Genomic DNA, 25800 nt, shown 5'->3' with positions numbered 1-25800 from the left:
GATTGAAAACACCATAGCCTGGGTCGGGTGTGCCTTAGCCCTCAAAGTGACATCTTTGCTTTTTAACACTTTAAAGAGGTCTTTTACAGCAGATTTGCCCAGTGCAATATGCCATTTGATTACCTAACTACTGCTTCTATGAGCGTTGACTGTGGATGAAGTAAAATGAAATCCTTGACAAATTCAATATTTCCTCCATTTATGATGATATTGCTTATTGGTCCAGTTGTGAGGATGGGGGGAAAAGACTTCACAAAATGCCCTAACCAAATCACAAAACAAGTAAACAACAAAAACAAACTCCAGAGACAGGAGAAAGAAATCAATATCCAGAGTTGCTACAATGTATTACCTAAACATGTCCTGTTTCAAAGAAAAAATTATGAGATACACAAAGAAACAGGACACAGGGAAAAAGCAGGCAAAAGAAACTGACTGTAGACTTCAAAATAGAGATTATAAATATGTAAGTAAGTCATGCTTAAAGAAGTAAAGGAATGTATGAACAGTGTCTCATCAATAAAAGTGTCAATAAAAAGAAAAATTATTTTTAAAAGATGAATCAAATGGAAATTCTGGAGTTGAAAAGTAAAATATCTGAAATGAAAACTTTATTAGAGGAGCTTAACGGCACATTCAAACTGACAAAAGTAAGAAGAAGTGAATTTGAAGACAGATCGACAGAGTTTAGGCAATCTGAAGAATAGAGAAAAAAATGAAAAGAATCTCAGAGAACTGCAGGACACCTTAAAGCACACCAAAATATGTGTAACAGGAGTACCAGAATGAGAGGAGAAAGAGAAAAGAGAAGAAATAACATTAGAAAAAATAACGGCAGATACTTTTCACAAAAATACTTATACACCCCCTCCTCACTTATCAACATGGTTAGGTTCCAAAGACCAAGTTGTTATGCAAAAATTGGTGTTATGTGAAAATGGAGGATGACCACGTCAGACCACAAATATGTTATGTGGACACATGTCCCTCTGGTCCCAAGAGGTGGAGAATGTACGTGGATGCTGTATATCCCACTAGTCACGACAGGGTTACTGCCAGGCATACGTCGTTAATGCGCGAAATCATCAGATCATAGATTTTTTACTATTGTCGTAAATGCCAAATGTCAGATAATGAGGTAGTTGATAAGTGAGGAGCAGGTGTACTTACCTTAGGGTAAATTTTAAATTGAAAAAAATTTTCTTCGAAACTAATCCAAATTAAAAAAAAATAATTTGCTTTCCAGGTGAGTAACAATAAAAAGTGAAATATTAAATGCTGGACATTGCCCTACATCTCTGACTCAAAAAATTTTTATGGCCTGCATATCTCTATACCTGAACTATTTGAAATTCAAGGTAGAGGCAGTCTCCGGGTTACAAACATCCAACTTATGTACAACTCATAGTTACCAACCAACCCCCGTTAAATCTATTACATTAAAAATTTGGGGTACTTACAATGGTTCCTTCATAATAACAAACAGGCATTACTTTGCAATGCACATCAAAATATTATTATTACTGTATTATTATGTCAAATATGTTTTAGCGTATCTGGAAGTGTTCCTTTAATGATTTTTGTACATAGAAAACCTGTAGCCATTGAGCAGATTCCCACTCATAGTGACCCTGTAGGACAGAGTAGAACTGTCCCCTGGGGTTTCCAAGGAGCAGCTGGTATATTAGAACCCCCAACCTTTTGGTTAGCAGCCAAGCTCTTAACCACTACACCACCAGGGCTCCTCTATACATAGAAAGGTATACTATATACTACAAACATCTGACTAACTGACGTTAGATATGAACCATACCTAACTGTTCAGACTTACATACAAATTCGACTTAAAGACAGGCTTAAAAATGGAACTTGTTCATAATCTGGGGATTGCCTGAATATAAACCTATGGTGACTTTTTTTCAGTCAGTATAGTGATGAACAGCGTGAGTGGTTTAGTTCAAGTGCCTGATTTCTACATGCCAACACTACCACTTCCTAGAATGCATGGCATAGGCTAATCACTTATCGTCATGGGGAAAATAATAACAATGAGATAATATATGAATATATGAATGAGATAATACATGAAAAGAACTTACAACAATTTTAACACAGAGTAAGAACTCAACAAATCCTATTTTTAAGCCATTTTTTCTGATTTAAATATATTATACTCAAGTGTTACTCTTTTGTAACATACAGCATGCACCCTGGCAACATGTATAAATGTAATAATTTAAGAAACTAAGTTTTCTTTAATAAAATACTGATGCCAGTAACTTCTGGGTGAATGGTCATTCTAGCACCTCTCTAAAAGTGTTTACCATAAACTTACTCTCCCCATCTTTCCAAGGGGCAATCCAAGGGATTCTAAATCTTGGTATAAATCTGGAATTCCTTACACTACCCTGCTAAGAAACAGGGAAACTATATTCCCAAGTGCAGACTTTGGCGTGAACTTCAAATTGTTCCAAAAATGAGATTCTGAGAAATTACATAAAACATCTTTGCACACCACCATAACCCTACCTGCCGAAGTCTTGACGCAATGTGTTGTGTATCTTTAAAAACACAAAAACAATGGGGAAAAACCTCCAATATATGTTTAACTAAAATAGTTTCTTTTCTGTTACTGAGAAGCCCAAACATTCCTGACGTGAGTATGCTTCCAGTTTGGAAGGCTTCGTTTTGGAATGGAGGAGAGAATATCTTTAAAGAATGCTGTGTACATAGTAGACTCTAACCATTTTAGTTGATAATGACCAAATGCAATAAAATAAATACAGAAATAAAATACCACCTTGGCCCCAAACATAATAGGATCGATGTAAACATTTCCAGGGTACACCCATCCTTGGTGCCAACTCGAAGGCAACTGACAACAACACCTCTACTAAGAACACGTCTCTAACAAACCTTCAAAAGTCAGGAGGAAAAACAAGGAGCACAGAAACAGAGAAAACCAACACTGTCCAACCCACAGCTCATCTCTGTAAGCCACCAAAAAGCATTAGAATTCAAGGTCTTTCAGCAGCACTACTCAAGCCTACCCCCAATACCCTGGCTCAAAAAAAGACACTGCTCTAGGAGAAAGTTTAACTTGGAAACTAAATATAAAAATTTACTGGGCAAAAACAAACGTAGGAAGAGTACATTGTCTTCTGAACAGAAGTGATCCCAGTAACATGCTTTTCTCTAGAGTAACAAAAAGGAAACTATTATATTTTTAGGGAAAATATCCAGCACCAAGTCTGCTACTTAAAAGATGAATACTTAGAAATACCCAAGTCTTGTAAAGGAACACATATGCTGTGCTATTTCTCTGATTTTTCTTGAAGATGAATAGCTAAATTATTACTATCATCAACCACTCTTCAGTTCTGAAAAGCTTAACCCCAAGAAGCTCGTGAAAAAGCACACTTACATCTGTTAATTCACACTTTCTTATACACAGTAAGCACTTATTAAAAATAAAATATTGGCAACATTAAACTTTTAACTCATCAGACAACACGGTTAAGTCCCTTCCAATATCTTACTAGTTTATAGCCTTGCTAGAATCAAAGCATGTGTAAAGAATATCTGAGGAAAGCACTGTGACCTTTACTAAGCAATATTCTCACACAACCACCAAAAGACACGGATACAAACTGCTGTTGCTGTTGTTAGGTGCCACTGAGTCAGTTTCGACCAATAGCAACCCTAAGTACAACAGAATGAAACACTGCCTGCTCTGTGCCATCCTCATAATCGTTGTTATGCTTCATCCATGCAGTCACTCTGTGAGTCCATCTCATTGAGGGTTTTCCTCTTTATCGCTGACCATCTCCTTTACCAAACGTGATGTCCTTCTCCACGGACTGAGCCCTCCTGATAACATGTCCAAAGTATGTGAGACGTAGCCTCACCATCCTTGCTTCTACAGAGCATTCTGGCTGTACTTCTTCCAAGACAGATTTGTTTGTTCTTCCAAGACAGAATATTCCACGTTCTTCCATGGTAATTCGACATTCTTCGCCAACACCACATTTAAAGGAGTCAATTCTTCTTCGGTCTTCCTTACTCATTGTCCAGCTTTTGCATGCATATGAATAAAAAGAAAAAAAAAATTTATTTATTAATCTTTTTTTCTTTTTATTAAAAAAAAAAAAATTAGGCAACTGAAAATACCACGGCTTGGGTATGGCACATTTTTGTCTTCTAGGTGACATCTTTGCTTTTCAACACTTTAAAGAGATCTTTTGCAGCAGATTTGCCCGATGCAATGCGTCTTTTGATTTCTTGACTGCGGCTTCCATGGGTGCTGATTGTGGATCCAAGTAAAATGAAATCTTTGACAACTTCAATCTTTTTCCTGTTTACCATGATGTGGCTTATTGGCCCAGTTGTGAGGATTTTTGTTTTCCTTATGTTGAGGTGTAATCCACACTGAAGGCTGTGTACTTTGATTTTCATTAGTAAGTGTTTCATGTCCTCTTCACTTTCAGCAAGCAAGGTTGTGTCATCTGCATAACACAGGTTGTTAATGAGTCTTCCTCCAATCCTGAGGCCCTATTCTTCATGTAGTCCAGCTTCTCCAATTATTTGGTCAGCATACAGACTGCACTGGTATGGTGAAAAAGACACAACCCTAACGCGCATCTTTCCTGACTTTAAACCAGGCACTATCCCCTTGTTTTGCTGAAATGACTTCCTCTTGATCTAGGTACAGGTTCTTCATGGGCAAAATTAAGTGTTCTGGAATTCCCATTCTTCGCAATGTTATCCATAATTTGATACGATCCACACAGTCAAATGCCTTTGCATAGTCAATAAAACACAGGTAAACATCTTTCTGTTTTTCTCTGCTTTCAGCCAGCAACCATGTGACATCAGCAAAGATATCCATGGTTTCACATCCTCTTCTGAATCCAGCTTCAATTTCTGTCAGTTCCCTGTCGATACACTGCTGCAGCCACTTTTGAATGATCTTCAGCAAAATTTTACTTGCATGTGATATTAATGATATTATTCGATAATTTCTGCATTTAGTTCGGTCACCTTTCTTGAGAATAGGCATAAATATGGATCCCTTCCAGTTGGTTGGTCAGGTAGCTATCTTCAAAATTCCTTTGGATAGATGAGTGAGCACTTCCAGTGCTGCATCCGTTTGTTGAAACATCTCAACTCATATTCAGTCAGCTCCGGAAGCCCTGTTTTTCACCAATGCCTTCAGTGCAGCTTGGACCTCTTCCTTCGGTACCATGGGTTCCTGATCATATGCTACCTCCTGAAATGGACGAACGTCGACCAATTTTTTTTTTAGTATACCACTTTGTGTATTCCTTCCATCTTCTTTTGATGCTTACTCCGTGGTTTAATATTTTCCCTGTAGAATCCTTCAATATTGCAGCTCAAAACTTGAATTTTTTTCTTCGGTTCTTTCGGCCTCAGAAATGCCGAGCGTGTTTTCCCTTTTGGTTTTCTATCTCTGGGTCTTTGCACATGTCATTATAGTACTTTACTTTGTCTTCTCAAGCTGCCCTTTGAAATCTTCAGTTCTTTGACTTCATCATTTCTTCCTTTTGCTTTAGCTACTCAACGTTCAAGAATAAGCTTCAGAGTCTCTTCTGACATTCATTTTGGTCTTTTCTTTCTTTCCTATCTTTTTAATGACTTCTTGCTTTCTTCATATACGATGTCCTTGATGTTATTCCATAATTCATCTGGTCTTCGGTCATTAGTGTTCAACGTTCAAATCTATTCTTGAGATGGTCTCTAAATTCTGGTGGGATACACTCAAGGTCATACTTTGGCTCTCCTGGACTTCAGCTTCAACTTGAACTTGCATATGAACAACTGATGGTCTGTTCCACAGTTGACCCCTGGCCTTGTTCTAATGATATTGAGCTTTTCCATCGTCTTTTTCGACAGATGTAGTCGATTTGACTCCTGTGTATTCCACATGGCAAGGTCCACACGTGTATAGTCGAGGTTTATGCTGGTGAAAAAAGGTATCTGCAACGAAGAAGTCATTAGTCTTGCAGAATTTTATCATGTGATCTCCGGCATCATTTCCAGCAACCAAGGACATATTTTCCACCTACTGATCCTTCTTCTTTGTTTCCAACTTTCACATTCCAATCACCAGTAATTATCAATGCATCCTGACTACATGTTCATTCAACTTCAGACTGCAGTAGCTGGTAAAAATCTCCGATTTCTTCATCTTTGGCCTTAGTGGCTGGTGCATAAACTTGAATAATAGCTGTATTAACTGGTCTTCCTTGTAGGCACAGGTATTATCCTATCACTGACAGCACTGTACTTCACAACAGATCTTGAAATGTTCTTTTTGACAATGTAGCACCATTCCTCTTCAAGCTGTCATTTCTGTTACAGGAGACCACAGGATTGTCCGATTCAAAATGGCCAATACCAGTCCATTTCAGCTCTTTTTAGCGCCTAGGATATCGACGTTCATGCGTTCCATTTCATTTTTGACGATTTCCAATTTTCCTAGATTCATGCTTCATATAAACCACGTTCCGCTTATTAATGGATGTTTGTAGCTGTCTCTTCTCATTTTGAGTCACGCCACATCAGCAAATGAAGGTCCCAAAAGCTTGACTCCATCCATGTCATTAAGGTTGACTCAAATTGAGGAGGCAGATCTTCCCCAGTCATATCTTGAGTGCCTTCCAACCCGAGGGGCTCATCTTCCGGCACTATATCTGACAATGTTCTGGTGCTATTTATAAGGTTTTCACTGACTAATTCTTCTCAGAAGTAGACCACTGGGTTTCTTCCTAGTCTGTCTTTGTCTGGAAGCTCACCTGAAACCTGTTGGCCATGGGTGACCCTGATGGTAGTTGAATACTGGTGCCAAGGCTTCCAGCATCACAGCAACACACAAGTTCCCACAGTACAACAAACCGACAGACACATGGTGGTCTGGGTTGTTTGGTTCAGCACAATATCTTGTCTTTTACAATCCCAAATCTCTTTTCACATCCACTTAAAAAAAAAAAAACTGCAACAAAACCAGAACAGCTATCTCACCCGGCCAATCTGAAAAGAAGAATGGATCAATAAAATGAACCAGGTGATACACCAGAGTGAAGGGTAACTATAGCAGGATTGTGAGGAAGAATAGCAAAAAAAAACAGGGATGAGAAGATCATGTCTAGGCCACAATGCTGCTGAGCAAAAGGGCACCATGTTGTAACTTGTTCAAGATATCTAAGGTCAATGATTACTACTGTAATTTTTAATTTTTATTAAAACATTATATATAAGCCTTTTAAAAATCACATAGGCTAGATTTACAAGGGAAGGTAATAGTGGAGTTGATGTGATGAGAATAACATTTTAAAAGCATCACTCAAATTAAGGAAAGTACAGGTGAGTGGGCAGGGCATGAGAAGCAGGGAGAGCAATTACAAAGCTCCTGAAGGAGTCTAAGACAGAGACAAAGGTGGCTTAGCCAAAGGCAGTAGTGGAGCAGATAGTCAGAAACAGTCAGACTTGGGATATACGATGAAATATGGTTAGAGTCTCATAAACATACAGCCTAAGGCAGTATTTTTCAAATTACAATTCATAATGCACTGCTCATGTAATCAATCTAGCAAGCCAAGGTGAGCATTCTGCAATTAAATAAAACGGGGGAAAAAAAGAAAATATCATACTGCACCATAAGTAGTAAGCGTATTAGTTCACGAAATTCTTGTTTCAGATATCTACATACTTATGTGTATACCAAAGCCACTGCTGTCGAGTCGATTCCAACTCCTAGCGACCCTACAGGACGGACTAGAACTGCCTCACAGAGTTTCCAAGGAGTGCCTGGTGGATCTGAACTGCCGACCTCTTGGTTGGCAGCTGTAGCACTTAACCACTACATCACCAGGGTTTCCCTTATGTGTATACTGGGTCCTAATATAAAACGTAGTTTGAACTGTGAGCCACAGCCAAAAATGTTTGAGAAATATTGTCCCAGAGACTGATAAAATGGTAGACAGGAGTTAAGAATACTTATCTTCTCTAAAATCTTTGTCAAAATCCTACATCGGGCTTGAAACAAGTTTAATTAAAAACCAAAAAACCAAACCCACTGCGGTCGAGTCGATTCCGACTCATAGCGACACTATAGGACAGAGTAGAACTGCCCCATAGAGTTTCCAAGGAGCGCCTGGAGGATTCGAACTGCCAACCTTTTGGCTAGCAGACATAGCACTTAACCACTACACCACCAGGGTTTGCACAAGTTTAATTACATACCTAATAAAATCTTATTGATGTGCCAAAAAAATACATTATTTGTTCTTTAAAAAAAAAGAAATGTTACTAGGCAACATTCAGGCATCACTGGAACGCCAGACACAAATTATGTTATTTCCACCAATCATAGAGATATACAGATGACTAAAGGAATACACTGCCAATTTTCCTTAAGAAGTTCTTCAACCATAAACCATTCTAGCCATCCAACTACTCCTAATTTTAGGGATTAAACACCACCAAAAAACATTCACAATGGAAACTACCTTCAGAATCTTCAGGAAAATATCTTACTCTATCAAAGAGAAATTACACCCTATTTCTCCTTGAAGAATTCAGAAACTATATACTATAAGCTCTGAAAGAGTCTGTCAGAGAACTTCCTATCTTAAGCAACAATCTTCTTTTATTATTAAGATAAAATAAAACATTATCTACCAATACACTAAACCTTTAGCTTCAAATATCTCAGAGTGTCTCAAAAGTGACACTACCAGCATTTTGGGTGGGGTAATTCTTCTTTGTGCTGGATTACTATTCCTGGCCTCCAATCATCAAATGCCAGGGTGCATTCCCCTCCAATTCAGGCAAAAATGTCAGGCAACTATCAGTGCCTTGAATTTAATCATTTCCAAGGTAGAAGTTAAGATCATATAGTCCAAAACAGAAAGAATATTTAACATCTTTTTCCTGGCACTAGGTAGTTTGGGTGTTATTTTCAAAATGGTACACAACAACTACAAGCATTTAAGAAAAATACGTATTCCACTAGAATGGCTAAGATTAAAAAAAAAAAAATAACAAGCGTTGGCAAGGACATGGAGAAATTGGCACCCTTACTCATTCCTGATGGGAATGCAATATGGTACAGTCGTTGTTGAAAACAAAGCGGCAGTTTCTCAAAAAACTAAAAGTATAACTACCATTATGACCTAGCAATTCCACTCCTAGCTATATACCCAAAAAATTGAAAGCAGAGACCTGTACACCAATGTCCATTGCAGCACTATTCACAATAGCCAAAAAGGTGTACAGAAACTACATGCCCACCAACAGATGAATGGATAAAGAAAGTGTGGTACATGCAGTGGAAGACTACTCAGCCAGTAGAAGAAAGGAAGTCTTGATACATGCTGCAATATGGAAGAAGCTGGAAGGCATTATGCTGAGTGAAACAAATCGATCCCAAAAAGACAAATGTTATAAGATCTCACTTATATAAAAAGACAAGAAAAGTCAAATGCATAGAGAATAAAGTTTATTAGTGGTTATCATGGGCGGGAGGGAGGTGGAAGGGGGGGTTAACGGTGATGGAAATATCTCATTGATTAAGGGTAGGGTTGCACAGCTGATTATTGTTAATTGCTGTCAATAAGTTGTACACCTGTAAAAAGTTGAACTGGCAAAAGCTGTGTGATAGATTTATTTGCAACAATGCAAAAAAAAGTAGCTGCTGAGGCTGCTTATGTACAACCAAAAATCTCACGGGATTTGGTTTCTTGGTTTGGAGGTTTAGGGTCATGTTTTCATGGGACATCCCAGTTAACTGGCCTAATAACATGTTTGGTGCTTCTATCTCCTACTTCATTTTGTAGAGCCTGGGGTCTTAAAAGCTTGCAAGTAGCAAACTACACACACAAGAATATTATGCAACAATAAAGAACAATGATGAATCCACAAAACATCTCACAACATGGATGAATCTGGAGAGCATTATGCTTCCTGAAATTAGTCAGACGCACAAGGTCAAATTTTTTTATGAGACCACTATTATAAGGACTCAAGAAAAGGTTTAAATACAGAAAAAAGCATTCTTTGATGGTTACCAGGGTGGGGAGGGAGAGGGAGGGTAGATCACGAACTAGATAGTAGACGATAAACTTCAGTGAAGGGAAGGACAACACAATACAGGGGAAGTCAGTACAACTGGATCAAAGCAAAAGCTAAGAAGTTTCCTGGACACATCCAAACACTGAAGGACAGAGTAGCTGGGGCTGGGGTGTGGGGACCATCGTTTCAGGGGATATCTAGATCAACTGGGACAACAAACTTTATTAAGAAAATGTTCTACACATCCCACTTGGGTGAGTGGCATCTTCTAAGATACATCAATTGGTCCCATCCCACTGGGAGCCAAAGAGAAGAAGGAAAAAAAAAAAAAAAAGCTTGCAAGTGGCCATCCAAGGCACAACAATTGGTCTCAATTCGCCTGAAACAAGAGCTGAAGAAGGAAAGTCAGGAATAGGAGGAGGATACGGAATGTGTGGGTAATCGTCTCCATGAATAGTTGCCTCCTTTGAATGAGACCAGAAGAACTGGATGGTACCTGGATCCCATTACCAAACATTCTGTTCAAAGATTCCCTAGAAGAATCCTGATCAAAGGGGAAAAATATAGAAGAGAATTTCAAATTTTCATGGAATCCAGACTTTCTGGAGCCATGAAGGTTGGATGACTCCCCAAAACTGCTGCCTTGAGATAATCTTTAAACCTTAAACCAAAACTATCCCCTGAAGTCTTCTTAAACCATAGTTTAGCTTAACTAGTTAAAAAAAAAAAAAAAGTCTCCCTTGAGCATTACGCTCTTTTAAGAACTATAAAAACTATACAGGGGATCAAACTGACAACAGCAACTCGAAAGATTACATAGGAACCTTTGGGGAAAATGAATTTATGTTAATGGGGGGGGAACAACTCAGAAAAGGAGGGTTAGAATGGTTACACAACTCGAAGAATTATAATCAATGTCGCTAAATGACACATGTAGAAACTGTTGAAATGGTTATGTTTTGCTATGTATATTCTGAACAACCACAAAATAAAATTATATTAAAAAAGACAGAGAAATATATATTACACATGGATTCTACAAGTATCCTTAGTTACAAGTTTCACCAAGAAAGAACGGGACAGAGAGAATTACAGAAGAAATGTCACAAAAAGTCCAAGGCATTTGTAAAATATCAGAGAATAAAAAATGTTTATATTGCTTCAAACTCCAGAGAGAAGGCTTCCTACCTCCAACTGAGAGCCCATAAAATATGGTGTACAACAGAAGGGTCAGAAAGTCTGGATTCCTAATTTAAAAAGCTCACTCTGGACAACTGTGAATCATACTGGGTTTATTTTATTTTTACTGAGATATAAAATATCATAAAGTACACTCTTTTAAAGTGTACAATTCAGTAGTTTCCAAAGTTTTACAACCATCACCACTAATTTCAGAACTTTCTCATTTCCCCAAAAATAAACACTCTTACCTGTTAGCTATTACTATTTTCCTCTCCCCTCAATCTCTGGCAAACACTAACCCACTTTCTGTCTCTACGGATTTGCCCTACTCTAGACATTTCACATGCCCCATGTGTCTGTCAGTTTGTCGTACTGTGGGGGCTTGCGTGTTGCTGTGATGCTGGAAGCTATGCCACCGGTATCCAGATACCAGCAGGGTCACCCATGGAGGACAGGTTTCAGCTGAGCTTCCAGACTAAGACAGACTAGGAAGACGGACCCAGCACTCTACTTCTGAAAAGCATCAGCCAGTGAAAACCTTATGACTAGCAGCGGGACACTGTCTGATATAGTGCTGGAAGATGAGCCCCCCAGGTTGGAAGGCACTCAAAAGATGACTGGGGAAGAACTGCATCCTCAGAGTAGAGTCGACCTTAATGACGTGGATGGAGTAAAGCTTTCGGGACCTTCATTTGCTGATGTGGCACGACTCAAAATGAGAAGAAACAGCTGCAAACATCCATTAATAAGCGGAACCTGGAACGTACAAAGTATGAATCTAGGAAAATTGGAAATCGTCAAAACTGAAATGGAACACAAAAACATCGATATTCTGGGCATTAGTGAGCTAAAATGGACTGGTACTGGCCATTTTGAATCAGACAATCATATATATAGTCTACTACACTGGGGATGACAACTTGAAGAGGAATGGTGTCGCATTCATCGTCAAAAAGAACGTTTCAAGATCTATCTTGAAGTACAACGCTATCAGTGATAGGATAATATCCATATGCCTACAAGGACGACCAGTTAATGCGACTATTATTCAAATTTACGCATCAACCACTAGGGCCAAAGATGAAGACACTGAAGATTTTTATCAGCTGCGACAGTCTGAAATTGATCGAATATGCAATCGAGATGCATTGATAATTACTGGCAATTGGAATGTGAAAATTGGAAACGAAGAAGAACAATCAGTACTTGGAAAATATGGCCTTGGTGACAGAAACAATGCCAGAGATCGAATGACAGAATTTTGCAAGACCAAAGACTTCTTTGTTGCAAATACCTTCTTTCACCAACATAAACGGCGGCTATACACATGGACCTTGCCAGATGGGACACACAGAAATCAAATCGACTACATCTGTGGAAAGAGACGATGGAAAAGCTCAATATCATCAGTCAGAACAAGGCTGGGGCCTACTGTGAAACAGACCATCACGTGCTCATATGTAAGTTCATGCTGAAACTGAAGAAAATCAGAGCAAGTCCACGAGAGCCAAAATATGACCTTGAGTATACCCCACCTGAATTTAGAGACCATCTCAAGAATAGATTTGACGCATTGAACACTAGTGACCGAAGGCCAGACAAGTTGTGGAATGACATCAAGGACATCATCCATGAAGAAAGCAAGAGGTCACTGAAAAGACAGGAGAGAAAGAAAAGACCAAGATGGATGTCAGAGGAGACTCTGAAACTGGCTCTCAAACGTCGAACCGCTAAAGCAAAAGAAAGAATTGATGAAGTAAAAGAACTGTACAGAAGATTTCAAAGGGTGGCTCGAGAAGACAAAGTATTATAATGACATCTGCAAAGAGCTGGAGATGAAAACCAAAAGGGAAGAACACGCTCGGCATTTCTCAAGCTGAAAGAACTGAAGAAAAAATTCCAGCCTCAAGTTGCAATCGTGAAGGATTCTATTGGGAAAAATATTAAATGGGAAATAATAATTCAAGACACAAAGCTCAGGAATCTTAATGTAAATATCACCTAAGAGATGAAGACAGAATAATAAAATTACTTTGTAAAAGTAGGAAAAAGAGAAACGGATCAAGACACAGACGTCAGAGAGTAATACAGGAATTTATACCAACATGACTGAAACTCCCCATCTTCCTGTGATTATAACCCCAAGTACCAACATACTACTGGCAGGAACCTCAACACTACTATATTCTTTAGTAAAAATAAGTCGCACATGCAGAAACAGTGAGTGTCCATTCATCCTTCAATATTTATGAACCACTTATGTGTCAGGCCCCATGCCAGCAGCATGGCAGTATGGCTAAGAGCACAAACTGCAATCGAGTACCCAGGTTCAAAATCCAGCTCTATCACTTGTTATTTGTGTGAGTTTTGTCAAATTAATCAATCTCTCTGCTTTGGTATCCTCTTTTTTTATTTTTTAGAAAAAAACTGTATTCTGGTAAAATGTTCATCACATAAAATTTGCCATTTTAATCTTTTTTAACTGCACAATTCGGCAGCATTGCATTCACACTGTTGTGAAACTATCACCACTATCTATTTCCAAAATTTTCACCACCCCAAAAAGAAATCTATACCCATTAAGCAATAACTCCCTATTCCTCTCTATCCTCGGTCCCTGGTAACTTCTAATCCACTGTTTCCTCTATGAATTTGCCTGGTCTAGACAACTCACGTAAGTGGAATCACAAAATATGTCTTTTTGCATCTGGCTTATTTCACTTAGTCTAACATTTTAAAGGTTTGTCCATGTTGTAGCATGTATCAGAAATTAATTCCTTTTTATGGATGAATAATATCTCACTGAATGGATAAAACAAGTTTTATTTGTCCATTAGTCTGCTGGATTGTTTCTACCTTTTAGATACTGTCAGTAATGCTGCTATGAACATTTGCACACAGGTATCTGAGCCAGCACTCATCTGTCTGTGTGTTGTACTATGGTGGCTTCCATGCTGCTATACTGCTGGAAGCTATACCACCAGTATTTCAAACATCAGCAGGGTCACTCATGGCAGACAGGTTTCAGCAAACCTTCCACACTAACACAAACGAGGAAGAAGAACCTGGCCTATGAAAATCTTAGGAATAGCAGTGTCTGATAAAGTGCTAGAAGGCCCTCAGGTTGGAAGGCACTCAAAATATGACCGGGGAGGAGCGGTCTCCTCAAAGTAGAAATGACAGTAATGACAAGAACGGAGTAAAGCTTTAGGGAGGTTCATTTGCTGATGTGGCACAACTCAAAATGAGAAGAAAGAGCTGTAAACATTCATTAATAATCAGAATGTGTTAAACAAAAAAAAAAGATCAAACTTGCTCATCTGACAGAGGCTGGAGAAACCCCGAGAGTATGACTCCGGATACCCTTTTAACTGACTTCTGAAGTCACTCCTGAGGTTTACCCTTCAGCCAAAGATCAGACGGGTCTATAGCGCCAACGATAACACACGTGACGGATGTGCTTCATAGTTCAATCATGTATACTAGACTAATGGGCACACCAGCCCAAAAGCAAGGACAGGAAAACTGGACAAATGGAAACAGCAAATCTCAGGTGCGGAAGGGGAGAGTGCTAACGCATCGTGGGGCTGGCAACAAATGTCATGAAATAATTTGTGTATTAACTGCTTAATGAGAAACTAATCTACTCTGTAAACTTTCACCTAAATCACAATAAAAATAAATACAAATTGAAAAAGAAAAAAGGTAATAATAAAGAAAAAATAATCAGAGCATGGAATATAATAAGTATGAACCTAAAAAAATTGAAAGTTGTCAAAAATGAAATGGAACACATAAAGATCGATACTCTAGGCGTTAGTGAGCTGAAATGTACTGGTATTAGCCATTTTGAATCAGATAATCACATGGTCTACCATGCTGGGAATAACAAATTGAAGAGGAGTGGTGGCGTTGTATTCATCGTCAAGAAGAACATTTCAAGATCTGTCCTGAAGTAGAACACTGTCAGTGATAGGATAATATCCATATGCCTACAAGGAAGACCAGTTAATAGAACTATTATTCAAATTTACGCACCAACTACTAAGGCCAAATACGAAGAGACTGAAGATTTTTAACAACTTCTGCAGTCTGAAATTGATCAAACGTGCAATCAGGATGCACTGATAATTACTGGCAATTGGAATGCAAGAGCTGGAAACAAAGAAGGATTGGTAGTTGGAAAATATGGCCTAGGTGACAGAAACAATGATGGAGACCACATGATAGAACACTGCAAGACCAAAGACTTCTTCATTGCAAATACCTTTTTCCACCAACATAAATGGTGACTACATGTGGACCCTGCCAGATGGAACGCACAGGAATCAAATGTGTCAGACCCCATGTCACAGATGGAATACACAGGAATCAAATCGACTACATCTGTGGAAAGAGACGATGGAAAAGCTCAGTATCATTAGTCAGAAAAATGCCAGGGGCCAATTGCAGAACAGACCATCAACTGTTCATATGCAAGTTCAAGCTGAAACTGAAGAGCCAAAGTATGACCTTGAGTGTATCCCACCTGAATTTAGAGATCATCTCAAGAATAGATTTGATGCGTTGAACACTAATGACTGACAGCCAGAAGAACGATGGAATAACATCAAGAATATCATACATGAAGAAAACAAGAGGTCATTAAAAAGACAGGAAAGAAAGAAAAGATCAAAATGGATGTCAGAGGAAGCTCTGAAACTTGCTCTTGAACACTGAGTAGCTAACAAGAAAGGAAGAAATGATGAAGACAAAGAGCTGAACGGAAGATTTCAAAGGGTGGCTCAAGAAGACAAAGTATTATAATGACACGTGCAAAGACCTGGAGATAGAAACCCGAAAGGGAAGAACATGCTCAGTATTTCTCAAGCTGAAAGAACTGAAGAAAAAATTCAAGCCTCGAGTTCCAACGCTGAAGGATTCTACAGGGAAAATATTAAATCACGGAGGAAGCATCAAAAGAAGATGGAAGGAATACACAGAGTCATTATACCAAAAAGATTTTGTCAACGTTCAACCATTTCAGGAGGTAGCATACGATCAGGAACTAATGGTACTGAAGGAAGAAGTCCAAACTGCACTAAAGGCACTGGTGAAAAACAAGGTTACAGGAACCAACTGAGAAGTTTAAACAAATGGATGCAGCACTGAAAGTGCTCACTGTACCAAGAAATTCGGAAGAGTTACCTGGCCCACCAACTGAAGCGATCCATATTTACACGTATTCCCATGAAACGTGATCCAACCAAATGCAGAAATTATCGAATGGGATATCATTAACATCACAAGCAAGTAAAATTTTTCTGAAGATCATTCAAAAGTGGCTGCAGCTGTGTATCAACAGGGACCCGTCAGAAATTCAAGCCAGAGACAGAAGAGGACATGGAATCAGGGATATCATTGCTGACGTCAGATGAATGCTGGCTGAAGGCACAGAATACCAGAAAGATGTTTACCTGTATTTTATTGACTATGCAAAGGCATTCAACTGTGTAGATCATAATAAATTATGGATAACACTGTGAAGAATGGGAATTCCCAAACACTTAATTGTGCTCATGAGGAACTTCTACACAGATCAAGAGGCAGCCATTTGAATGGGAGAAGGGCGTAGTGTATGGTTTAAAGTCAGGAAAGGTGTGCATTAGGGTTGTAGCCTTTCATTATACCTATTCGATCTGTATGCTGAGGAAATAATCAGAGAAGCTGGACTATATGAAGAACGGGGCATGAGGATTGGAGGAAGACTCATTAACAACCTGCGATATGCAGATGACACAATCTTGCTTGCTGAAAGTGAAGAGGACTTGAAGCACTTACTGATGAAGATCAAAGACCACAGCCTACAGTATGGATTACACCTTAAGATAAAAACAAAATCCTCCCAAGTGGACCAATAAGCAACACTATGATAAACAGAGAAAAGATTGAAGTTGTCAAGGATTTCATTTTACTTGGATCCACAATCAACACCCATGGAAGCAGCAGTCAAGAAATCAAAAGACACACTGCACTGGGCAAATCTGCTGCAAAAGACCTCTTTAAAGTGTTTAAAAATAAAGATACCACCTTGAAGACTAAGGTGTGCCTGACCTAAGTCATGGTGTTTTCAATTGCCTCACATTCATGTGAAAGCTGGACGATGAGTAAGGAAGACCAAGGAAGAAGTGACACCTTTGAATTATGGTGTTGGTGAAAAATATTGACTATATCACGGACTGTAGCACTTAACCAAAAGGTCAGCAGTTCAAATCCACCAGGCGCTCCTTGGAAACCCTGCGGGGCAGTTCTACTCTGTCCTATAGGGTCGCTATGAGTCGGAATCGACTCGATGGCAATGGGTGTTATGGGTTATCATGGACTACCAAAAGAACAAACAAATCTGTCTTGGAAGAAGTACAACCAGAATGCTCCTTAGAAGCAAGGATGGTGAGGGTACATCTCATATACTTTGGACATGTTATCAAGAGGGATCGTTTCCCTGGAGAAGGACATCATGCTTGGTAAAGCAGAGGGTCAGCAAAAAAGAGGAAGACTCTCAACGAGATGGACTGACACAGTGGCTGCAACAATGGGCTCAAGTACAAGGACTGTGAGGATAGCACAGGACCAGGCAGTGTTTCACGCTGTTGTACACGGGGTCACTATGAGTCAGAACCGATTCAAGGGCACCTAACACCACCACTAAATATAGAGGATAAATAAAGAGATGCAGAAGGTAGAGAAGGTGGGTAAGTCAAACTTGGACACATTAAGTTTAAGGTACCTATGGAACACCCAAGTGGAGATGTCCAGAAAGCCGTTGGAGAGACAGGTCTAGGGTTTATTAGTTTCTGTGGTGAAGGAATTACAGACTTAGAAACCAACGGGGTGTAAGCCGTGGCTGAATGCAGAGAGCTTGTGAAGTGGACAGAGAGTGATGAGAGCCAAAGGCTTAGAGCCCTGTAGAGTATCAACATACAAGAGCTAAGCAGAGAATGAGATGCCTATCAAAGAGACTGAACCTACCCGTCTTAGTCATCTAGTGCTGCTATAACAGAAATACCACACGTGGATGGCTTTAACAAAGAGATATTTATTTCCTCACAGTAAAGTAGGCTACAAGTCCAAATTCAAGGTGCCAGCTCCAGGGAACAGTTTTCTCTCTCTGTCAGCTCTGGAGGAAGATTCCTTGTCCTCAATCCTCCCCTGGTCAAGGAGCTTCTCAGGCACAGGGACCCCAGGTCCAAAGGACACACTCAGCTCCCAGTGCGGCTTTCCTGGTGGTATGAGGTCCCCCTGTCTCTCTGTTCACTTATTTCTTTTATATCTCAAGAGACTGCCTCAAGACACAATCCAATCTTGTAGATTGAGTCCTGCCTCACTAACACAACTGCTGCCCATCCTCCCTCGTTAATATCACAGAGCCAGGATTTACAACATATAGGAAGATCACAGGATACTGGGAATCACGGCCCAGCCAAGTTGATACACACATTTTGGGGGGAAATAATTCAATCCATGCCACTACCAAAGGACAGTATAACATCTCTTTGGGTAACTCTCTAAAGATCTTGCTAAAACCATAATAAAGCTTACTATTTAAGAGTATGAAGTGCCCCGGTGGCACAGTGGCTAACTGAAAGGTCGGCCCCTCAAACCCATCAGCCGCTGCATGGAAGAAAGATCCAAGAAAGATGTGGCAATCTGTTTCCATAAAGATCTACAACCTTGGAAACCATTTCGGGCATTCCTACTCTGTCCTACAGGGTTGCTATGAGTAGGAATCTGATTCAACAGCAATGGGTTTGGTTTTGTTTGGGGGGGATTTTTTTGGTATTTAAGAGTATAAAGACAAAGAGGAAGGATGAAAGAAAAGAAAGAATTGAATCTTTCTGTCTTGTCCTGGGACAGAAAGTTTTTCAAGATAAATAAAATAACAGTATCAAATGCCTCTAAGGGATCCTGTCCCTAGGACAGTGCCTGGCACACGGAAGATGCTCAATAAACAGCTGACCAAGCAATTAATATAAAGAAAGAAGTATTCACTGATTTGGCAATATGGAAAACTAGTTACTGGGGACTTCACCAAGACCATAGGGTAACTGTTATCTAGTGCTGCCATGACAGAAATACCACAAGTGGATAGCTTTAACAAGTTTATTTTTTCTCACAGTATAGTAGGCTAAAAGTCCAAATTCAGGGTGTCAGCTCCAGGGGGAGGCTTCCTCTCTCTGTCAGCTCTGGAGGAAGGTCCTTGTATCAGTCTTCCCATGGTTGAGGAGCTTCTCAGGCACAGGGACCCCGAGTTCAAAGGACATGCTCTGCTCCTGGTGCTGTTTTCTTGGTGGTATGAGGTCCCCAACTCTCTGCTTCTTCCCTTTCATCTCTTGAGAGATAAAAGGTTGTGCAGACCACACCCAGGGAAACTCCCTTTACATCAGGGAGGTGACCTGGGTAAGGGTGGAATTACAGTCCCACCCTAAACCTCTGAACGTAATACAGTCACAAAACGCATATCATGCAATATTGGGAATCATGGCCTAACCAAGTTAATACACACATTTTGGGGGGATGTAATTCAACCCATGACAGCACCTTAGTGCAAATTCAAAGAAGGTGCCTTCTCTGTGTGGGCACACACTTGATAAGCAGGGCTTAGGCTAGATTTCAGCCCCTACAGATCTTCTGAGGCTGGTGTCCTTGTGCTGGGAACAACTAACAGGTTAAAAAGTGAACAGAGGTGAGGAAGTGACAAAAAGCAAGTATAAACTACTCTTTCATAACCTGTCTGAGGATTGAAATAGAGAAGCTTCTGGTATCAGGGAGGGATTTCTCCAGTTCTAAAATCCACAAATAAACTAGATCATACACTCTCATCACCTAAATGGCTTGGATTGAATTTTGGGAGATGTTCATCTCACCTTTACAGAATATGTTTTATTTATAACCTATTTAGCAGTTTTAACTAAAATGTTAAAGCATCCACTGCCAAAGAGAAATGAAAACACAACCTAGATCAACACGTGAACAATAAAACAAAAACAAACTAAATTCTACCAGAAACAAAGGACAAAGAGTGCAAGACTCTTACAGGCAAGAACAAAGTCATTTAAATACCAATTGTAGTGGTTTTAAAATATATCCACAAAATCTTTAATACTCCCTTCTTCAAAATATACAGACTAATCTCCCTCCCCTTGAGTGTGCACTGTATTTACTGGCTCTCTTCAAACCAACACGATGTGATAGAAGACTACTGAGATTAGGTCATAAAAGGCATTGTGGCTTCCTTCTTACTCTCTCCTATCAGTCGCTCTGTCACGACAGTACTCAAGCAGTCCTGTGGAGAGGTCCATGTGGCAAGGAACTGAAGCCTCCAGTCAAAAGTGAGGAACTAAGGTCTCCTACTGGCAGTGAGTGAACCATCTTGGAAGCGGATCCTCCAGCCCCAGTCAAGCCTTCGGATGACTAGAGTCCCTGCCAACATCGCAAGCACAATCTCATGAGAGACCCAAACCAGAATCCCTCAGTTAAACTGCTCCCAGATTCTTAACCCACAGAAGTGTATAATAAGTGCTTACTGTTGTTCTACCTTGCTAAATTTTAGATAATTTCTTGTGTAGAAATGGATATCTAATATGCCAATAAAACTTTAAGAGCTCAAGTGTACTAGAATATTCATTTACCTTATTTATTGAGCATCAGAACATTGACGTACAGAGCAGCATTCTCCAAGTTAGCAAATATCTAGTCTGTATGCACAGAAATTATTTCCTTTAAAAATGAATGAGTAACAAATAGTGTGAGCAAGAAAACCACCAGGAATAATAGTTTTTATTGAGAAGCATAAGGCACTATAGAACAAAGTTCTTCAAGGGAAAAAAAAAACACTGAAAATAAAAGCTAAGTCCCTTCTTTTCAAGAAAGGTTATACTTTTTAAAAAGTGGTGAGAGAATGGAACAAAAATGACAAAAAGGTGGTGTCCGACCTGGCAATAAAATACTCAAACATAAGTAAGAGGGGAAAGAAGACAGGCAATAGCTAGAGTGGTGGAAAACTTTGTAAGAGGAAGAAGATTAAATATGATGCAGACGTTAACAAAATTTATGGATGGCTTTAAAGGAAGTTAAAAAGGGGTCTTTACAGGGGATATTTCTGGGGTGCTGGAAATGGTTGCACAACTCTGCAAATTTACTAAAAATAAATGAATTTTACACTGCAAACAGGCAAATTTTATGGTATGTAAATTATGCCTCAATAAAGCTGTTTGTAAAAAGCGGTGTGTGTTCACAGAAGCAAAAAGAAAAAATTACTAGGGTTGCTCTGGCTAACCTATAGAAAGCAGGAAGCCAAGAAGTAAATTACAGTAATTCATTCAATAGAGAGGAAAACAACAATGAAGTTTTTCATAGATTTAAAAATATTACTGTGTCCATTTCAGTCCCTGAAAGGACAGTATTGTGTCTTTTGGGGTAACTCTCCCAAGACCTTGCTAAAACCATAATGAAATCTTACTATTTAAGAGTATAAAGACAATAGATTTAGGAACTCTAAGCGTAGGATAAGGAGAAGGAACACTTCAACTCTAATTTCATAACATTTAGATGAAAGCGTAACAATTTATTCTGATCCCACAATATGCCTGAGGGGTCTAGTGATGGCATGTCCAACAAAAGAAAATTTTCAAGAGAATATTTTAAAGCAGAAAATCAAACTTACAATTGTTTTTAACACTATTTTTGATAATTTCTTTAAAAGTATAATGATAACAATTATTTCCCTCAGCCAGCTGAAACATCAAGAATGAGGAATTTTTTGGTATTTTTGGAGAAGATGAATTTGAATTGGTTGAGGGACTTTAGCAGAAGTTCACCAAAACAGCAAGCAGTATGGTATTTTGTTTACCCCATTTGAACTACGGAGATCACGCAAAACTGCACCTATGAACAACCACAACTCACACCAGCTTTGAGCTCTGAAAATATTAACGTACTCTGGCCTCCCCTGTACCAACTTCGGCCAACCCTGGATCAAGTGTCTCAACTTCCCAAATCGGCGTAACAAAAAAAAAACTAAACCCGTTTCCATGGTTCTGGCTCATAGCGGCCCTAAAGGACAGAGTAGAGCTGCCCCATAGTTTCCAAGGAGCACCTGGTGGATTCAAACCGCCGACCTTTTGGTTAGCAGCTGTAGCACTTAACCACTACACCAACAGGGTTTCCAAAGGTATCTCTAATTTCAGACCTGCCAGTCTCCTCCCTTCCTTTGGCTAAGTCAGCAGCAAGCCAAGAAAATAAAAACAAAAACACAAAATTCTATTAGCTCCATTGAAAATACAAATGTAATAATATATATCAATATAAAATTCTGTTGTTAGGCGCCATTGAGTCGGTTCCGACTCATAGAAACCCTATGCACAAGAGAATGAAACACTGCCTGGTCCTGTGCCACCCTCACAATTGTTGCTATGCTTGGGCCCATTTATGCAGCCACTGTGTTAATCCATTTTGTTGCGCGTCTTCCTTTTTTTCGCTGACCCTCTACTTTACCAAACAATACAATTCTACTTTCCCTAAATGTCAATAATAAAGGCCCAAACAGTTCAAGATAGTGAGATTCACAATAATCCTTTTCACCTAGGCTTGAAAAACTGTCCTATCAATGAACTTTCTTAAATAAAAAACATACATGAAAGTTCCCAGAACTGTGGCGGAACCCTTTGTAGACATTCAATAAATGTTAATTCCCTTCCTTCCATTCATTAATTCTCAAAGTATCTCCATGAAGTAGCTCGTACTTATTGTTGTTGTTGTTGTTGCTAGTTGCCATTGAGTTGACTCGTGGAGTCCCCATGTGTGCAGAATTAAAACTGCTCCATAGGGCTTTGAAGGCTGTGACCTTTTGGAAACAGATCACCAGGCTTGTCTTCTGAGGTGCCTCTGGGTGGATTTGAATCACCAACCTTTCAGCTAGTAGTTGAGCATTTAACCATGGGCACCACCCAAGGACTCCTCCTGTTTATTATTACCCAATATAAAAGCAAGACAATAGAAAGAAAATAATTTTCCTGACCAACTGGCCAGATCAGACTAAAAATTCAGATCACCAGCTGATGATGGATTCATATGCAGAGTTAAACTTTAACCTTCTCTCTCTTTCTCCCTCCCCAGGCAGCAGTGTCAGTTCCAAGCACCATGTTCCCTCTGCTGTAGGAAAGGCTCAACTGCTTTTCTTTGTGGCAATTTATTAAAGGTCCCTGTTCTTTGTAACTGAGAGAAAGCCAGTTTCAAAAACCACGCTGTTCTCCAACGTGCAAGTGCAACAAGATTCCGAAGACTGACAACAACCCATAGACCCCCAGGTACAAGTTCACAGGGTTCCTGACTGGGAATGGGCGGGGTTGTGATCACCATTGTTTTGGCTATCAAGTTCACTCTCCAAGTGATCCAAGTCTCTTGCACCAAGAGCAATGAACCAGCACTAGCCCTTGCTTTGACAGGAAATGTTCTGATAAAAATACGTAGGTTTGCAGAGTTGTGTGAAGCTGCCATCTGTAGCTCTTCTTACGAGCATTTGATACAAGATAGATATGCAAGCCAAAGTCATATCTGGTGTACTTCTGTTAGGCCCCAGAGCTTAAGATAGGAACACAAGCATGCTAAGTCAAATCAAACTTTAGTGGTTGGTTACAGGTGGGCAGATCCTATCATCGGTAACAAAATTTACAGTTGCAGTGACAGCCTGGCTACTGTCAAGACAGACCCTTTGTTGAATTTAGTCTACCAGCTATTCTATCTAGATTCAGTCTGCTGAATTTAGAGTAACCAGAATTAGCTAGCCTGTCACTTACCCACTACCCTATATCAGTTTGCAAAATGGCGCCAATGCAAACTTGTATTGAATCAGGGTGTGTGTAAATTCATGGTTTTGCCCTATGATCACCAAAATTTTAACAACCAGGCCCAGATCTTTTTGACTACTTCTAACAAGATATTAAATGTAGACCAGGACATTATATAAACAAACCAGGGTGACAGACGATCCTGGGGCCATGCTGAGTAAAAGCACAAAAGACAGTGTTTCCCTAAACAATAATCAACTCTGACCTATTCTACTTCTGTAGAACTGAAAAAGACTAACGAACACATTAGAAAAGAAGCAGGGAAGAGTAAATGAACCTGGGACCTACCTTGTTTACAATTCCCACAGAGAGATGAAATTCAATTCCATGCCAACCATACCTTTCGATCACTAAAACACAAACAGAAAAATAAAAGTTCATGCAATACAATCAGTTCTTCCAATTTCTAAAGGGCATTTGGCTTCAAAGATAAGAGGCTATTTCCTATCCCCTTTCTATCCACAGTGACTGAGCTCCGTCACTGGCAAAAAGGCCCACACAAATGATTTTAAATAATAGCTAAAATTAATTGAGCACTTATTCTATGCTAGGCACAGCTCTAAGTGCTTTAAGATACTAATTAATGTAAAGCTCACAACGACCCTATGAGATAGGTACTCTTATCGATCCATTTTACACCCAATGAGAACTGATCTTTACCTCTGAACACTGCTCTTACTGGCGTTAAGAAATGCCATTTAAACAAACTTGGGCAATCTCAGTCATTATAGCCAAGCTGTCTCAATGGTTTATATTAAAAAAAAAAAAAAACCCACTGCCATCAATTCCAACTCATAGTGACCCTACAGGACAAAGCAGAACTGCTCCGCAGGGTTTCCAAGGCTGTAAACCTTTACGGAAGCAGGTTGCCACATCTTTCTCCCACAGATCGGCTGGTAGGTTCGAATTAGTGACCCTTCAGTTAGCAGCCAAGCACTTTAACCACTGTGTCACCCATGCTCCTATGTTTATATTTATAAATATTCCATATTCACTCACTTAGTATGTATTTCTTGAGTCTCTACAATGTGGTAAGCACGACACCACGTGCTGAAAAGGATTCATTCCCTGCCCTTTAGGAACTGAGAAGCTAGTTGGGGAAATCAGACTAAACTACAAGAAACAGTTCAAGCAACGGAGTGTTGTATTACAAGGTACAGTTTCTATATGCAATCACTCAGTAAAAAAATCAATATGCTTAAAAAAGATGGAGGAAAGTTTCACATCATAGGTGCACTAAAGCTGGACCTTTAAATACAGATTGGCAAAGAGGGGAAAAAGGTTCTCCAGGCAAGGAATACAGAACAAAAGCATAGTGGCAGGAATGGACACAGCGTGTCATCTGATCCCACCCAGTCTTACTAACCTACGCTCTGGCCACTCAACTTCTTCCTGGACACACAATCTTTGATAGCGTCATATGTTTACACATGTTTCTCCCCTGCCTAAATGTTCTTGCCCTCTTTTCCCTGGAGAGTAACATTAACTAATCCTGGCATACAGCAGGCATTCAATAAAACGTAGCCATTGTTTTAGTAATTTTTACTATTTAAATTATAACTGAAATACCATCTCTCTAAAGCCTTTTCTAACCTCCTAGTTAATCTATTCACCTCTCCTCTATGCCCCCAGAGCATTTTAC

The 25800-nt window shown here is 39.5% G+C and overlaps 1 protein-coding gene across 1 annotated transcript in view; it reads right to left on the bottom strand.

Moving 5' to 3' along the window:
* Positions 1–24907, bottom strand: part of MRTFA (myocardin related transcription factor A) — a 212486-nt gene extending 187579 nt beyond the window's left edge. Inside the window, exon 1 of the mRNA XM_064283481.1 lies at positions 24447–24907. Within this exon, the coding sequence (XP_064139551.1) occupies positions 24447–24539 (93 nt within the window). The 5' untranslated portion in view covers positions 24540–24907. The remainder of the gene's footprint in view (positions 1–24446) is intronic.
* Positions 24908–25800: the final 893 nt, after the last annotated feature.

Source organism: Loxodonta africana, chromosome 4 (assembly GCF_030014295.1).
Source record: "Loxodonta africana isolate mLoxAfr1 chromosome 4, mLoxAfr1.hap2, whole genome shotgun sequence".
In the NCBI taxonomy this organism is placed as follows: domain Eukaryota; kingdom Metazoa; phylum Chordata; class Mammalia; order Proboscidea; family Elephantidae; genus Loxodonta; species Loxodonta africana.
The sequence above is the reverse complement of the archived record's forward strand: the minus strand, read 5'-3'. Positions and strand labels throughout refer to the sequence as shown.